General features: G+C 36.9%; 1 protein-coding gene across 4 annotated transcripts in view; it reads right to left on the bottom strand.

Moving 5' to 3' along the window:
- Nucleotides 1-18,779, bottom strand: part of PTPRK (protein tyrosine phosphatase receptor type K) — a 419,912-nt gene that overhangs the window by 8,348 nt on the left and 392,785 nt on the right. For 2 of the 4 annotated variants that reach the window (XM_063310171.1, XM_063310180.1), the window contains exons 17-26: nt 18,497-18,584; nt 16,909-16,985; nt 13,801-13,837; nt 12,641-12,738; nt 11,635-11,751; nt 8,681-8,850; nt 5,975-6,110; nt 3,574-3,723; nt 2,952-3,125; nt 1,321-1,452 (exon numbers count right to left, since the gene is read on the bottom strand). In XM_063310171.1, coding sequence (XP_063166241.1) covers nt 1,321-1,452; nt 2,952-3,125; nt 3,574-3,723; nt 5,975-6,110; nt 8,681-8,850; nt 11,635-11,751; nt 12,641-12,738; nt 13,801-13,837; nt 16,909-16,985; nt 18,497-18,584 — 1,179 coding nt within the window. The remainder of the gene's footprint in view (nt 1-1,320; nt 1,453-2,951; nt 3,126-3,573; nt 3,724-5,974; nt 6,111-8,680; nt 8,851-11,634; nt 11,752-12,640; nt 12,739-13,800; nt 13,838-16,908; nt 16,986-18,496; nt 18,585-18,779) is intronic. The other 2 variants (XM_063310189.1, XM_063310198.1) reach the window with 1 other exon arrangement.

Genomic DNA, 18,779 nt, shown 5'->3' with positions numbered 1-18,779 from the left:
GCTTTGCGGTTTTCTGCTCAACTGAGGCTAAAGACACAACATACAGTAAATGGGTTAAATGATAGATGTGGTGGAACAAACAAACAACAGTTGAGACAAAACAACTGAATGTCCAGTGCTTTCGGAGACAGCATCAACTGCTATACCAAGATACCAAAGTCCAAGATATCAAAATCTTTACCAGAAAATCTAGCTTGATTTTCCCAGAAGGGTATGAGTAAATAGCACTGAACTGCAAAGCTTTGATGCATTATTCAGTATTGCTCCATGAAGTGCTATGACTAAAATCCTAGCAAAATCATTCAATGTGAGTAAAAGCAGAGTGAAACCTTGATTTAACAGATGTCCATTTGGCAGACAAAAGGACCAGATTTCGGTTGTGACATCTCCGTGAAATAGCAGACTAGTTTGTTATATCCAAAGTAGTCCAGATGAAGCAGTTAACTTTTCATTATTTGTGGCAATTTATGCAGATGAGGTCATTTGCACTATTAACCTCACTTGCATAGTGCTTTTGCATTATACAAATAGCACAAACAGCTGCAAATCAAATAAATAAATAATTTGCGATTTAACAGACACTCAGAAATAATGGACGCCCTTTCTCCATTGGTCTGTTAAATCTAGATTTCACTGTACTCCTGTTTCTCACCACTCCCTTCTATGTAGTGTTTCTTACTTCACAAGCTTGTGGAGAAATGTATCAATACCTGTGGACATGTTTTCTGTGACCTTAATAATCTCAAATAATAACAAAACGTCAGAAATGTTCATGTATAGACCATGGTCTGGATTCAATCACCTCCTGCATTTGTCTGAATGAGTCTGATTCAGTCTGGAATTGGCTGAATTCAATGCACTTTCCTCCTGGCTAGATAGTGACAATGTAATTATATTTTAAAATTATGGTTAGTGGATTTAGGACCTAAAAGTAAGTCAATTTACATAAAAGATGTTACTTCTAAATTGGCTGTAAGTATCCAAGCATTCTCGGAAATGCTTTAGATTGTTAATGTAAACACATGTCCCTTCCATATTTATTTATATATCTCTATCTCTATCTCTAATATATAAATCTGTATCTAAATCTAAATATGGAAGGGACATGTGTGTATGTATATGTGTGTGTGTATTTGTGTGTGTGTGTATATGTGGAAACCCTCTGCGGTACAGATGTCTAGGCAATGTACAGTATAGAGAACATCTACCATTTCAGACTGAATATGAGTGAAATCTTCTATTGAATGTCCAGCTCTGATAGTGACAAGATCAGTCCTTTTAAGAAGGTTTGCATAAACTCTTTCAGCATCAAGATCTTACTTGTGCTAAATCAACTTCATTTAACATCACGAGAGAGGTACAGCCGTAGTCGTAGACTAATCTCCAGAAATCTTTCACAGTGTTCGGCAGAGGATGCTGCGTGACAATGAAAGCAGCGGGTTGTCTGTAGCTCTGTATTTATAAATAGATAAATACAAATAAAAGAGAAATGCAGCCAGCAATATCCCCCTCACCAAATAAATAAATCTTACACCATTGGACCATGCTCCAGATTGAACAATAGAACAATACCATAACAACAGAACGGATGACAAAATATTGACTCCTTTCATCTTGAGGAAGGTGGAACCAAGAAAATAAAAGGTTAAATCATGGCCAGAGCTGAGGAACTTCTTAGTTTTTGTTTTCACTTTAGTTTACTTCTTCGTCTTAGAGAAAAGAGCGTGACAGATTTACTGATCCTAATGAGAAATCTTAAGGCAGAGGACCTTTGGCCATGAACAGCTACCAGAATTTTTTTTTTTTAGTGGTATGCTGGCTGTCATTAAATCAAAGGGATTAATAGGTTAGTCCCTTTGATTTAATGAGCACTGGACTATGGGGATGATTGGTGTGTTGGAGAAACAGTGAACATGAGCATGCACTCCTATTACCTCCTTCTGTGTCCTATCTCTTTGAGTTACACAGCAGAAGAATTGGACTTAGTTATCTAGGGGAAGGAGTTAATAGGAGTAAAAGGAGGTTAAAATACTAAAATTAAAAAATTATAGTAGCAACCGTAGCAACTTCAAGCTGTGTGGACTTCAGCTCCCAGAATTCCCCAGACAGCCATGGGGAGTTGAAGTCCACACAGCTTGAAGTTGCCAAGGCTGAAAAATACTGGTGTAAAGGATTGAGTCAAGTTGACCTAATCCCCAGTATCATACCTCTTGGAAGGAAATGTGAAAAGATAATAGGATGATCTTTCTAAGATCAATCTTTGACACTACATTGCCCAGAGGCAAATGGTACAAAAAGAATGAGACATGCCTTACCTATGCTTTCTTTCTAGGCAACATTATGGGCCCAATTTTCCATGAAGTAGTGCCTAGAAAAGGTGAAGTAATCTTAGCTCCCACCTTTTCTTTCTTTTGACTTTTTGAAAAGCTCAGAAGGGATCTGCAAGCAGCACGATGAAAGATCTCTTTTTTCTGTTCTTTTGGATTTTTCTAACCTCTTCTGAAGGGAAAGGACAGCTGTTCAGAAGGGCCTTTCAAGGCTAAGATCATTTGGGATGCCTTATTATTTTTGCTGTTGCTACTTATAAATACTAATGGATTAATTATAATGTGGAAAATAACTGTTTTGGTTTTTAGGTATAAATAACCATGAGTCCTTTGGCAGATTGAAAGTGGTTGTTTTCTCAATATACAAGATCACTTACTGGCTGCATTATAATAGAAATATATCAAAAGCTCTGCTAACATTTCCCTTCAGCAATTTTCAATTCCAAAAAACTATAGAAACTTTGCAATATTCATAAAGTCAGAAAAATCAGGCTCTTTATTAAAAAAAAGTTGCTCTACATCAGAGTAAGTGCAAATTAACTTTTTTTCAAGTACCAATAATTCTGTTGCACATTACTCATCTTTTCAAGCAGTGTTACATAGTCAAGGAAAATAGTCTCTTACATCCATAAGGGCGGCATTGATGTAATTGCTACTCTCGCCATCAATAGTAATTAAGAAAGGCAGACATCTGTCAGGTGGCAGCATATCCATAAAGCGGTTTTTGTCATGATTCCTTGGCAAGCATGCTATGCTGCAGTCTTCAGCTTGTAGCCGAGGAGTCACAGAATTCAGGGTCTACAAGGCAAAAGGAATCTTTATTATGACATTGTGTGTCTAACTCAAAGAGCTTTGGGCATAAGGGATATTGGCAAGGTGACAACACTGAAAGCCACAAAGAAAGCAAAAGCACGTTTACTTCTTTTTGGTCATGAGGAGGGCATGGGGGGAGAATCTGCACATACAGAATTGGAAATCATCATGTAAAATTCATGGCCTGTATTTTACACTTATCCAAAATGCAAAAAGTGCTCCTGGCAGGCAAAGGTCATCCATGTACAAATGAACTGGCAGCCTACAGTGACTGCACTCAGTCACTGATATTCCCCATATCCAGACAGGAAAGAACACCATGAAAGAATGAGACAATACATTATGAATCTGACACAAGAGCTACAAGAAATTCTATATTACAGGAAGCAAAGAAATTGTTGGTTTTTAAAATACCATCAGCCAATGAAACTACCTGGAATTCATCTTTAAGATGTGAAGAGTTTGTCTGAGAGTCTATCCTAATCATGTCAAAATATGCCGCTTTAAATTCACAGACTGGGATGGCAGTCTCTCCACATAAGCAGGCTTCCAGGATTGCATCGTGAATGAAGATATACTGCTCCTGCCAGAGAGAGAACAGAAGAAGTTTGGAATCCTAGAGTTAGAAGGGATCATTGAGGTCACTGAATCCAACCTCTTGCTCAGTGCAGGAACACAAATTAAAGAACGCTCAACACATGGCGGTAGCTCCACTGGAAAGCATCTAATGAAAGAGAGTCCACCACCTCTCAAGGTAACTGCTCCTTCGCTGAACTGCTTTTAATGTTAGGATGTTTTTTCCAATATTCAACAATGTCTTAATTATTGAGTCCAGCAATATTTTTAAAGGAGTAAAATCTCTCCTTTAGACACTTTCTCATTAAGACACTTACTCAAGAAACCTTAACACGATAATTTTCAACATACTTACACAAGTTAAAATACAGTATATTTCTTCACTAGTATTCATTTAATCAGTATGATTTTTAAAGAACGGCAAATTTTAATTCCAACAATACTTAATGGCAAAGGTAAAGATGTAATGTTGGGGGATGGCTTCTTTGTTAGGTTTTTGCTTGCAGGTGAGTTTGCCTTCACTAACTCCATCTACGAAGAACACAGCATACCCACAACACCACTTATTCAAAAGTTGGATGCTTGGAAGTATTCATTTTATTTTAAAAATGAAAATGTCATGTGTCTCATGATTAGGGATGGAAGAGAATGTTAGAAATAGAAAAGTTCAGAAACAAAATTCCCCAGTCAAGAAATTCTCCAGAATTGGCAAACTCAACAAACGCTACGGCTGCTTCTAGGCAAGTCCTGATGATCTAAGCCATACGAAGTGTACCTTCTTGTTGACATTCCACTGACTAGAAGAAGCTCCTAGTTCTGTGGTGAGAATGCTCTGTTCAGACATGCTCTGAAATTTGCTGCAAAGAGCAAGAAACTTGGAAGCCATTTTCTCAAATATATTTCTCAATATATAATAGTTTCAATGCTTTTCCCATTTTAATTGTAAGCTCCTTAGGACAAGATCACGGGCATTTTGGTTAAGACCTAAGAAAAGCCCCACTGGATCAGGCCATAGGCCCACCCAGTCCAGCATTCTGCACCATATAGTGGCCAACAACAGTATATTGGGCTGGAGGCAATAACCTCCTTCCAATGTTGCTTCTTAGCCATTAGTATTTACAATGTGCTGCCTATGGTTCAGGAGGTAATGATCAGGCATCCATACTAGTGGGCTACTGATAGCCTGATTCTCCATGAACCTGCCCAGTTGCCTTTGAGCACCATCCCAACGGGCTGCTATTGTCACAACTGCTGGCAGCAAATTACATAGTTTATGGATGTGTGGTGTGAAAAACTATTTCCTTCTCTTAGTCCTAAATCTTCCAGCTTCAATGGATGGCCTTGAGTTCTAGCGGTGAGAGAAGAACAAAGAACTACCATGATATCCATGTCATGCATGATTTTATCTCTCTTATCGCTCTCCTTTGTTCTAAGCTGAAGAGCTCCAATTGCTCTAGTCTTTCCTTGTAATGGAGGTACTCTACACATCTCATTATTCTGCAGATTTTTTTTTTTTAAAAATCTTTTCTAGCTGGTTATACTCTTTTGTACAAATGCCATATGCTCTGCTGGAAAACAGGGATAAAATGCTAAAGATGTTTTCCACATAAAAGAAAAAGTGTGAACCCCCCTTAAAAGAAGCTGATGTGTTTGTCTTGCTAGCAGTTTATTCTGTTTGTGTGATGTAACTTTCAGTTCAGTTCAGTGCTGAGTTTGCTTTTACAACATTTTCAACATCAGTTGGACTAGTGCCTAGATAACCTCTTACCTCATTATATTGCATCTAAAAATAATGACTGTTTTGCAGTGTTAGCATAAGACGTATAACCTATTGTCTGAAAACTGAGAAACACATGGAAAAGTAACTATAAAACTTGGTAAAGAGTAACTACAATCTGGAATGCAACACTACTTCTCTCTTTACAAACAATCGGAGTGTAAATGTATTCCAGGCATACATACAAGCACACAGATGACTTTGGAAGACCCCTGATACCACATTTTAAGGAGAGAAGCCTTGGAATATATGGAGAGGATGGGACGGTTGGAAAGGGTATACCAAAGGCCAGTTTTAGCTCCTTTCCCATTACCACAAAATTATAAATCATCTAACTTGCTCTCTATTTGGATCCTTTATTTATCTGGGCTTGAACCAGTTGCTCATTTTGCTTAGTAAACTGCCATATCCAGAATAATTTTTAGGGAGAATAACTAAATGCACATGAGAACTGGACCATTGATTCATAACAGCACAATACCTCCGTCTGTACCATATTGATGCGGCGTGAACGTAATGCTTTGACACAGTTGTAGATGTCTACAACACCTTCTCTTTCTGCCATGTCTAACATTATGTCAATTACAATATAGCATCCAGTTCGCCCAGCTCCAGCACTAGAATAAATCAGAAAACACACATATTTTTAAAAAGATTACAAGCATCCCAAAGAATTCAGAAGTCTAACAAATAAATACCCAGTATTTTACTTTGTGAAATGAATTGTTTTTAGCTAAAGTAAAAACATAATTAGATATACACTTTCAGTGTTATTCCTGAACACACTGTAATCAGTTTGCAAAGCAGAAAAAATCTACAGTCTTAGAACTGGTTAAGTGACACATACTAATATTGCCTATACAGTTGTTTTCCTGTGCTGTTCCTGTTCATCTTAGCTAAACTGGCACAGACATTTCCAGCAGAAATCTTTTCTGTCCTTGAAGTATTCAGTTAAGGCAACTATCCATAAAATAATCACTAAGTTGATTCTGAGGGTATTAATTAAAAAGGCTGATTTTTCTTTTGTTTTGTTTGCTCATTTATTTATAGCATGCATTTCATTATGAGACCAATTCTACTTTTTAAAAAGTCTCTCTAAAGTTATAGCCTTTTGAAAGAGGTTGTGTCTGGTCACAGTTTTGTTTTCCAATACCCATTCTCATATTAAACTGGTGTATATTTAGCTGAATTCATAAATCGTGCAGTTGAAAAGGTGCCATTTAGCTCATTGACTAAATCCATGCAGGAATCTAAATCAAAGTATCCTGCTACAGCACATCCAATGTAGGGAAGCAAATTATCCTCCTGGGCAGTTAGTTCCACCTTCAAACTGTCCTGAGAGTTAGGGATTTTTTTCTAATATTCAGTTACTATTGTTCCATGTCTTCCTACGTAGAATAAAAGAACAAGTATTAACGTTCTATGTGACATCCTTTCAGGTATTTGAAGGGTTCTGTCATAGTTTTCTTAGTTTTTCCTCCTCAAGGCAAAACTTTCCCAGATACTTCAGTCTCTCCATAGCACTTAGTTTCTAGTCCCTGTGAAAGTTGGTTTTCATTCAAAGTAAGCAACTTGATACCAGATCAGGCCATTACAGAAACAAGGAACAGATGGAAATGTTATCTCCTGCCCAAAACAGATTTGCTTCTAAGCAAAAGAAATTTGAACACTGCTTGTTATAAATAGAACTTGCATTTGATATACAGCAGTCCCTGGGATTATTTCATAATGACTTCATATTTTTGCACAGCCAATCTACTTCTTTCAGACTTCATGTTCTGGGAAATAAATTCCTGCAGGCTTTTGCCTTGTTAGTCAAGAGAATCCTGACAGGCCCCAAATTATCCTTCTTGCCCCATTCTGAACCAATTCTGATTTGTCTGAATCCTCCTTCTCAGTCCAGGTGTGTATTTGATTTCTTTTTCCTGAGTAAGAGCTTTGCATTTGCTAATTTTCATTCTTTTGTTTTCAACCAATTTCTTTAAACTTTCAAGATAGGTTCAGATTTTATTTCTGTCTTGTATGTTATTAGCTATCCCAACAAATTTTGATAAGCATCCCTCCACCTCCATGTCATTACAGAAAATGTCAAAGTATACATGTTTAGAAAGGAAGGTGGCATCTCATTTGACAGTCCCTTCCAGGTTGATGAGGAACATTCTCTGAATAAGGTTTTAAGCCAGCTACCAATCCACTTAATAGTCATATCACACATTCATACTTAACTAGCTTGCTAATCAAAATATGAAGGTGTATCTATTGCATTGAAAAATCTACTAAGTAAGTTACCCTAGCATATAAAATAAGATCAGCCTGGCAATATTTGTTTGTTAATTTCTATGTTTTTTTGAAATCCAAGCATGTGATATTATAGAGGTCTTGCGTCAAGGTCAAAGTAAGTGGAAGAAAGAATAAAAATAATATTATTTTTGTTTATTATTACCTGAAGGGGAATATGTTAATGACGCTTTCCAGAAGCAAGTTGTAGGTCTTTCAGTGAAGGATAAAAAGTAGTGATGAGGGAAAATGTTTAATTTCTTTTGTACGATTAGCTGCCAGTGTAGATGCGCCAATGGCTTAGATATTACTTCTTTTGAAGTATTTTAAGTAATAGTTTTAGTAGTCTATATGGAAATATTTTTAAACAAGTGACTGCCGACCTCAAGTTGATAATAATATAATATACTATATATGGAGACTTCTCAGCTTGGAACACTGATCTAAATTAACCTTATACTGTAATAGTAATTAAAACAGACCAGATAACTTTAGAACACAGAGAGCCAGTTTGGTCTAGTGGTTAAGGCAACAGGCTAGAAACCAGGAGACAGTGAGTTCTAGTCCCGCCTTAGGCAGGAAAGCTGGCTGGGTGTCCTTGGGCCAGTCCCTCTCTCTCAGCCCAGCCCACCTCACAGGGTTGTTGGTATGGGGAAAATAGGAGAAGGAAGAAGTATGTTACCCGCCTTGAGTGATTTATAAAAATAATAAAGGTGGGACAGAAAATAAATAAATAAACTGAAACTGAATCAGACATTCTCAGAATTGGATCATTGAATTATCTGTCAAAAGTGTAAATTGAATATAATAATCCAAGCTATCTGATCAACCCACCCCATATCACACTACAACAACGTCACAAAACTTGATAGATCATGCACACATTGAGAATTATAGAAAATGCATCTACCTCTTTTCTACACACCTGCAATGCACAACAATAGGCCCAGCACTTGGGGGATTAGATAGTTTCACACGGCGTATAAATGAAAGAAGGCCTGTTGCATTGTAAGGTACTCCATGATCAGGCCAACCAGTAAAGTGGAACTGTTTAACTTCACGGATTTCATTGTAACCTCTCTGTCAAAATGGAAAATAATAAAATAGTTTTTTTCTTTCATCTTATGAGTTATGTCAAGTTACTTTTCTGTTAATTTTCTAAGATAAAAATACAACCATTTTTGCTTTAAACAGAACAATTGTGTTAGCATTTATGCTGGACTACAAATACAAGCTTCAGTTGATTTTAATCAGTTTCCTTCATAAAACCAATGAAATATTGAATGTAGCACTATTTTCTCTTCATAACTTAATCACTGCATATTTACACTGCATATATGCCAGGCCAATTGTATATTACCATGAAATTGTAACAATATATGCAAAGTTCCCCAGGAAAGGAAAAGTTCAGTCCTTACTGTAAAGAAATAGCCTAGAAGTCTTTAATATCAAACTGTGATAGTACTCCAATGGCCGGACTGCATTAGGAATGTAGTGACGTCAGTGTGAGAGTAGCTCTCATGATCCCATGAAAATAGGAAAACTAAAAGAGTTTTAAGTTTAGGTATACCCTCACATTTAAGTAAAGTATAATGTTGTGTATACAGGTAAGAAATATATCTTAAATGGAAAGTACTGAGGATTGGAAGCAGGAATCAAAGATATAATGGTCCAGTTCCATATATCACAAAGCCTTGCTATGATTCTTGCTGTTTCTTGCTCTTTGTGTGAGCCTACAAAAGCCGCAAGCATGTGTACTCCTCTCCACTCCTGTTTTACAGCTATAAAGAAACCAGAAACATCTGTGTTCCTTAATTACTGGTGACAAGACCAGGATCAAAACATTCCGTCACATGCTAGTAGAGTTTAAAACAGTACTTCCACAAGGAACAATAATAGAAATATGGGGATTCTATTTCAGTCCCAACATAGCTGGAGGACATCAGGTCGGGGAAGGCTAACTTAAACAGTTGTAACTCCCTGATTTCAGAGACTAAAGAGCTTGTGGCTTGGCAGTGGAGGTTACCAAATTCTCCTTGGCCAAAAAGGGAGAAGAGAAGCAAGTGACTCTGAAGCTCATGCAGGCTTTCTTTCTTTCACGTCTGAACTAGGCATATATAAATGAAAATCTATTGGCTTGATCCATAATCAAATTTTCTGTAATGTAAGAATACTATAAGCACAGGAACAGTATTCATCTGACTATAATGCAATTTTTGGGGGGTTACTGAAATTATAAGGAGCCAACTATATAAGATATAAAGGAAGACTAAGTAAATGTGGGAAATTAAGCAGCGATATAACTAAGGAAAAAGTCTAAATTATATGTAAGTATGCACAAGTAGAAACTTGAAGTTGCTTACCTAGCAAATTATCAGCCAAGGAAGCTGATAGTAAAATTCTTTATGAATGTTTCTAAGTATATGATTGATTGATTGATAGATAGATGACAGATAGACTGGATTGCTAAGCTACACTGTGGTATGTTTAGGTTTATTTAGCATGTTGTGTGAACCCAGACATTATCTCTCAGTCAGTCATGCCTTGCTCATCTCCTGAATGGACTACTGAAACGCACTGTATGTGGAGCTACCCTTGAAAAGTATCCAGAAGCTGAAACTGCTGCATAAGGCAACAGTGCAGGCAGCTGTGTGTGCCTCTAGGGGTGTGTGTGAGCTGCATTGGGTGCTGGTTTGCTTCCAGGTCCAATTCAAGGTGTTGGTTATGACCTTTAAAGCTCTTCATGGCAGGGGCCTAGGTTACCTGAGGAACCGTCTTGTCCAAATTACATCAGTCCAGTAGGAAAGGCATGTTACAAAGCCTGTTGGTTAAAGAACTCCAACTGGCAGGGTCCAGGATGAGAGCCTTTTCTGCCATTGCCTGCCCTGCCCTGTGGAACATCTTGCCCCCTGAGTTGAGGTTGGCACCCACTCTTCTAGCCTTCCAGAAGAGCGTCAAGACCTGGCTCTGCCAACTAGCTTGGGGATCCGATAGTTGTATGCAGCCCTGGGTTTGATTGGTGGGCTGAGTATGCGCTCTCCTTTTTTTTAACTTCGTATATTTTTTGTAAGATTTTTTATTCTTTTTTACTTGTAAGCCACCTAGGGTCACTTATATAGTGAGATGGGCGTTGAATAAATTAAATAAATAAATAAATACTAAAAAAGACATGGTTAAAACCAACCAACCATGGCTGCTGAGGTATATAAACCTAGTCACAGAAATAACATTAATACAGCTCAGAAATGTAAAGGTTTGAACTGATGGCAAAATATTCCAAAGTATTTTGTTTTTTGTAAAAAAAACAAGGCACGAAATACTACCAAGAATTTAGTATGAGAATAAAATTAATAAGACATGTGAGATGCTCTGTTATGAGTACGGATGGTGAGCAGGAGGGGGGCCCTATCTAGGGGGAAAAACGCATGCGTAGTTTAGAGGCTTTGAACTGTCCTTCAAAGAAACTCAGAGCAGACCCGCCTTGAGTTTTGGGTTTATCTGTCTGGGTTTCCCATGCTCCTTCACTTTGGTAGGATTTTCTGTCTACTAGAGCAGTTAATAAACACTAAAGACAATCTCTTTGTCTCAGCGTGGTCTTTTGCTTAAGTCAGGACATGCTGTTTATAAAATGAAAAAAATAAGAGGGGAATTAAATTGACAGAGGTGTGGATGGAAAATAAATAAATTAGGAACATTCAGGTATAGCAGAATGAGTGTGTCAGCTCAGGTGTTGTAAGTACTGCAGTGGTGGGCTGATAAAAGAATGGTCTGAATATATTACGGAAGCCTTACATATTATCATAAAATGCTAAATTCATAGCAGTTTCAAATAGATAATAGAAAACTCTAATCCAGAAATATTACCCTTTCAAGGGTGAACGTCCTGACGACATATTCTGCAAGTGGTTCCACTTCCACACAAGTAACTTTGAAGTCCCCATAAACCTCAGTATCATCAGGCCAATACTTGTAGCACTTAACCTACAATCAACATTACAGAAATATTTCCCAAACAAAGAAACGTATTAATCACTGGAACATGCACACCACATCATTTGCTTTTATCTAGTGGCACATTATATTTCATAAATGAAAATACAGGTGAAGATGGTGAAAAAATAAGGGTGGAATAAGCATTTTTAAAACGCTTATCTATTTAATAACCATATATTTCTTGTTTTATATAGTTTATACAGTATAACCTTGCTTTTACATCATTTGGGATCATACACTCATTTTTATTGTCAGAATTACAAAGGAAAACATATAATCTAAAGAATTCTGTATTTGATTTGACTTTTTCTACCAACTCATCTAATGAATGGATTAGAGGATAAAAAACTACCGCCTTTAAGAACAGGACAATAAAAAGCAGAGGCATTAGCAAACAGAAAAGTTGGTTATGCTGAATGTTCTTCACATAATTCTCTATATGCTTCTAGAGGGGAAATAATTCATTAGTACTACGCTGAGATTGTTCAGCCTGTTTTTGTTTCTCACATGAGGGGAGGATGAGATTGTGATTTCCTGTCCTTTATTTCACCTCTGTACCTTCCAGCCATCCATGCACAGGCACAAAAATATGTGCCCTGGGCCAGTATGAATAGAATCATGGAATCATGGAATTTCTTTTTCAGATATACAGAAATCTCAAATGCTCACACGCACTTGCATTCACAATGTTTGATTTTTCTATCAACCCAGATCCACTTCACAGATTACAGATATGTAGACAGATGTAGCTTGTGTTCTGGCTCTATAGTGGTCATTTAAAGATTGGTAGATGTTACTCCCAGGCTCTGCTTCTGTTTTTACTAGCAGAGGAACTACAATATTTAACATATTTTGGTATTTCTAAGGAGATACTTACCCGCCCCACTTCAACTAAATTTGTAACCATAACGATGCAGGCTGATTGTTCTTGCCATATCATTCTCCAGAAATCATAGACTGTCTCATGCACTGGCCCTGGCAAAGAAAATGCTCATAAATAAATTTAAAGAAACTCTAAAGCCACTATCTCTAAAATACTGTAGCTGTCAGGTATTCATTAAGTATGAAGGATTTCAGTAATCTTTCAAAAACTGCTGCACATTAATCATTAGCATTGAAATATCTCACTGAAACCAAATTTTTAGTTTTCTAAAAACTGAAATAAAGATTAAGCCAGATGCTTTAGTGCAAGAAAATGCCAATATCTGAGAATTAATGGAATTCTAGAATGGGCTCATTAACACTTGGGAAATCATTCTATTCAGGCTGTGCAGTGCTTTGGATTCAAAGACAGAAAGGTGATTCTGAGTGTGGGTGTGGGGGCACTCACACAACACCTGTCAGCAACTCCTTAAATCAGCTACATCTTTTCCCATGATAAACTATAATATTGAAAAAAGACACAGAAAGTCTTTGCACACTCCAAAGAATTTTAAGAATTGCACAGCATTACAGCTCATCACAATTTTTATTATTAGACTTAACCTCCTGTTACCATGATTTATTACAACTCCAACAACCTTGTTGTCTTATTTCCATGTAGGAAAAACACAAGAATTTGTTCTGTGTTGGTTCCTCCCATTTTGAATGTTGGTACTCATACTTCCTAAGTCTTGTTTTCGTTAGCTTTTGTTAATTAGTGTTGCTTTCTTACAGGCAAAGTCTATATAAGATTAATGATGAGGAATACCTGTCATCATGCCTTAACATCCTGGTTCAGGAACAATATGCTGCTTCCGAATACCCACAACCAGGAGAGGGCTACTGTTCACGTCCTGTATTTGCCCAGGTGTATGGTTGGCTGGCATGGATAAAGGATACCGGACTGGATCATAGACCAGCCCCCAAGCCCCTTTTTCTGCAGCACATGGAGCCCCTCTCCAAGGTCACACCATTGAAATTCAACAGCATCCCTCCCCATTGCAATTCTTCACCCATTTTTGGTGGAAAGTTAACTAAATAAAATAGGCACGTTAATTAACTTATAACATTTTGTACAGATTTTACAGTCCTGCAGATATTTCTGCAAACTCTTACCTTGGGTTGCAATATAGTGGCTTGGTCTCTGGTATCCCTACAGTAACAACAACAACAAAGAAGTTGATTTTTAAAATGGTCTGTTAGCTTAAAAAATAAAATCAAATAGTGAAAATGAAGGCATACCGAAATATTCCTAGATACCCCTTTCAAATAGGCTAGTAGTGGCTAATCCGATCAACTTTATTCAACTACCTAGTTTCAACCATTTCCAGAATATCCAAGTGCAGTGTTGGATGTGAAATAAGCCCAGCTGATTTCAAGGTGTTATTTTTGAGAGAATGGGGCTCAGGTTTAAATGAAAAATTCATAAAAACCTATACTGTGTACCTCAAAAGAAAGGGACTTATTTTCTAATTGGTCTGTTTTGTGAAATCTATGACTGTTACCATTTATTTAAGTTTGTTTTACTTCTAATTCAGTGAAACTGTAAAATTGTTCTGAGCAACTAGGAGATTTGCCTTCACTTAAAAATATAGATTGACATAGTTTTGTTTGTTATTTTAGATATTAAGCACAAAACAACCAAACCATTAGCAAAAACTTTCACTATGAATGCCCCAGAAAAAAAAATTGAGCCATAATGAATAAGCAGAACAGCTGAATGTTAGAGCTGGACAATGTATATGTGTGTACAGATTGCAAATCTATATGCAATACTGCAACTTTGTGCAATTACATAAAAGAAAGTTTAGAATTTAAGCAATGGTGTGTACATATAATACAAAGATGAACACACATATATGTGCCATTACTGAACTTTCTCTACAGTACAATTTTTAAATGCAGGGAAGGACTTCATATCCATATACTTTAAAAAGAGCTTGTTGGCCTTTTTGGCTAAGATCAAGTAAACAATGATTAACCATGATTGGTTAATGGTTCGAAGATGAAACAACAAAAAAGATAACTGGATCTCATGAACATTATTTCATCAAGTTTTTGCTAATTATATGATAGAATTTGGCGAAGGCAGGAAATTAGTCATCCTAGCTTAAGAATAACTGTGGTATCAGCATATGTAAACAACATCTTTACTGATGTTATCCTCAGTGATTCTATGGCTTAGAATCAGGATTAGAAGCAGCATTGTATAATTTTCCTGTATAAAAGACATTGTACTCAGTTGGTCAAAGAAAGATATAATTATTATGAAAAAGAATTCCCAAAAACAATAACTCAGCACTTTATTGAGAAATGTTATGCTAAACATTGCTCCTTCAATTTCCCCGTCACTTCTTATTCAGTTTTATTTTATTTTATAAAAGTATCTTATTCAGATACTTTTTTCCTTGCATTTTTGAAAGGAGGAGAAATCATTGAGAATCATGGATGTGGTATAGTATTGTAGATGTTAACCTAGTTATGAGGGGCTGATGATGCTGAAATGCCTATTACTAGCCACTAATGCTCCTCCCAGCCTACAGCCTCTCGGGTTTTTAACATCCAAAACAAGTCCCATAATAACCTAGCCTGAGATTTTCAGAAAAAAAGAGAGAGGTGTGATGCAGCGGTGCAGTGATCTAGACCTGAAGAGCTAACTGCCACATCTGCTGGAAACGCCTTGAACTAAAACACACCACCTTTAAGATGCTGCTGACTATGACACTCCTCAAATCAAGATTGCTGCGCAGCCATAATATGTAAGACAAAATAAAAGCCAGTATCCTTGGGCAAGGGTATTGGGAACTCAAAAATCCTACAAAATTCTAGATCACCCTGAGAATGCATTACAGAATAGGGGAAGAAAACATTCTCTTGAGAGAAACAAAACACTCAAGGAATTAGATGACAGCTTTCAAAAGAGTCCCAAAATAAAACTGAGGCCTTGTAAACACACAGCAGTATTGTTCTTTAACTCATACTCTAGCAAATGAATTCATTCAAATTATCAGGGACATAGCCATGCAATCCTTTTATTAAAATAGTTGGTTGGTTGATCTGCTGAGTGATAACTGATCTCTTCAAGTAACTGCACCTGCCTGGAAAACTATTTTCTAAGTATACTGGTGCTGATTACTCACATTAGACATTTTGAAATGTTATATTGAATTAGACTGTCAAATATACAAGCCTTGACTATAGGCCCTCCCACCCTTTATACCAGTGTTTCTCAACCATGCCAGCTTGAAGATGTGTGGACTTCAGTTCCCGGAATAGGAAATTATGATCCCATTATAGCCTTCATGGTCATTTATGTTCATTTGTATTTGTCCAAAATGTTAAGCTTCTGTATCATTTTCTAACTTATTATTATTATTTCATTTTTACTGCAAGTTCAGGATTTTTGCCTTGCATTAGAAAGATGAGGGTCAGGGGTTAGTAGGAGGATCACCATTACTCATATGAATTCCCTTTAAGAATAGGAGACAGCTCCAACCCTCCCACCCTTTATCCCAGTATTTCTCAACCTTGGCAGCTTGAAGATGTGTGGACTTCAATTCCCCGAATTTCCCAGGCAGCTATGCCAAGGTTGAGAAACACTGCTTCCAGAACATCATTAGGTTTCTTTTCAAGGGCAACACACTATATTCTATTATCCAGCTTCTTAGACAAAAATAATGGAATACAAAATAAAAATTACTAAACAATGAAAAAAAAAGAGTAATACACAAGCAAAGCATGAGTCTTGTAAGGGTTAGGTTCCATTGATTTAGCTAATAATTTTCATGATTGCTGTAAAAGACTAAGGATATTTTTAAAATGTAGGTAAAAGCAAAAGAAACCCCCCCCACTAAGGAACATTAAAAAGACTAGATATATAAAATGGAGTTCATTAATGAGGCATGCACATATATCTAGTAATAAAAATTAAAACAGTAAAGCAACTGAGAATGTTCACTATATTAAATAGTCATAACAGGATGCTGTTATTCACATATAGTGGTACTTACATCCCTGTACAGCCAAATCTACAGCCCAAATCAAAGTCAGATGTGAAAGAAAGCACAACAATGTCAGTGAGTTCTAGGACGGAGGACAAGGAAAAATGTACATTTTGTTCATAATTTTAAGAAGGCTGTCGTTCAATTCATAGGAACTGCATGCAAAAAATGTTTCACAGAGAGAAGATGGAAAGAAAAAAAGCAAGATATGCAATCTACTTACATCAATATAATTAGCATTAATGTAGTCTGAAGAAGGATCATCCTCCACAGGTTGTAATATCACTCTGGAGTGATCATCTGTAAAAAATGGGTTTTATCTTTGGAATGATATACAGCAGAAACAAATGAGTCTGTAGATGTTACGGGCCCCGTTATTGGGAGGAAAAAAATGGTAATCCCCTATTTACTTGCAGTGTTGGTGTCCCCCCTCTCAGTCTGCTCAAAAAGGCTGGGGAAACCTCCAAGGCATATCTAAAATAGCATGGAAGGCTGGAGCCAAAAGAAGAAAACAGAAATTGTACCTGCTCTGCAGAACAGTTGAGTGAAATGAGTGAACAGAGGATTATACACACTTAGAGCCTGCCTGGGCTTTAAAGCACTGAAGTGCAGGCAGTACAAAGACCCCATCCCTATGGAGTTTCTTTCCTAAGGGAAATACTATGGCCCCATTTGTAGCTACTGTATGTCAGTGGCTCCACTCCATACGGCTATTTTCTAGTCTCTGAGCTGTTCAATGTATTTATAAATTCCTTGGATAAGGGGTTAGAAAATATGAATATCAAATTTGTAGACAACATAAAGATAGGAGGAATGGTAAACTTAGAAGTCAGTATCAAGATTCAGGAGGATCTGGATGAACTAGCATAATGGTCAGAAACCAGAAAGATAATTTCAACAAGGACAAATGCAAAGCCCTTCATTTGAGTATGGGATAGAAGGGTGAGCCATACTGGTCAGGAGTACGTGCAAAAAAATTTCTAGCTGTCTTGGTGGATCACACAAAGCTAAACATGACACAACAGTATGATGGACCTGTCAAAAAAGCAAATGCAATCCTAGGTAGCATCAACAGAAATATAGTGTCAGTATCAAGAAAAATAATTATTCCTCATTGTTCTGTGGTGGTTAGATAACAAATAGAATATTGTGTTTACTTCTAGGCACTGCATTTTAGTATGGATACTGAGAGGATGGAGCAAGTCAAGAAGCGACCAACCAAGATAAAGAAACTGGAAGGAAAAACTTAGGAAGAACTATTGATGGTGCTGGCTATGTTTAATCTTGGTAAGGCATGACAGTTGTCTTCAAGTATCTGTCAGGCGCAAAATGTGTCAAAGTTGTTTCAGAAGGCAATGTGTGAAACAATGTATTTACAAGAAAGGAGATTTTGGTTGCACATCAGGAGCGACTTCCTAATATTATGACCCATTCAATAATGGAAGAGACTGTCTAGGGAGGTTGTAGACTCTTCTTTACTGAAGATGTTAAAAGAGAGACTGAATAGCTGTCTGCCAAGGGTGTCTACACTGGTTGGAATAAATGGTCTCCAAGATCCCTTCTATGCTATGATTCTGTCTATGAGTCTCTCTGATTTTGTCTATGAGTCTCTTCATAGCATTTGCAGAACCAGTGCAACGTAATGTAAAGCAATGAACTAGGCTAGGGTGAAATACTCAAATTTTTACACACCATGAAACACGTCACTTACCACTGTGTAGGATGGATAGACTTAATAATATTCTGTCTAAGTTGTCAATCAGCAATGTAACAAACATATTCATCTGCATGATTATCTGGTTTTAACTCACATGCTATAATGTTCCCATATCTATTCTTCGTTCTGTTTTGATCCTTTTTTGCCACATCCCAAGAAGCTGATTGTCCTTCAAAGAAACTCTTTCAAAATAAAGAGATAATTTATATTTATTTTAGCATTTTATTCCTCCTGACACATTTTACATTAACATTAAGTTAGAACATCAGTTGGGTTCTTGGTGTTCTCTGAGTTTGGTTGTTCTTCTGGAGTTAGACTATCAGCATACAGTATATACTTTTTCTTAATATAAATACATGGAAATATTCTGCCAGGCA

This window comes from Candoia aspera, chromosome 1 (genome assembly GCF_035149785.1).
Source record: "Candoia aspera isolate rCanAsp1 chromosome 1, rCanAsp1.hap2, whole genome shotgun sequence".
Classification (NCBI taxonomy): Eukaryota; Metazoa; Chordata; class Lepidosauria; order Squamata; family Boidae; genus Candoia; species Candoia aspera.
Note: the sequence above shows the minus strand (reverse complement) of the source record. Positions and strands in the feature narration are given on the sequence as shown.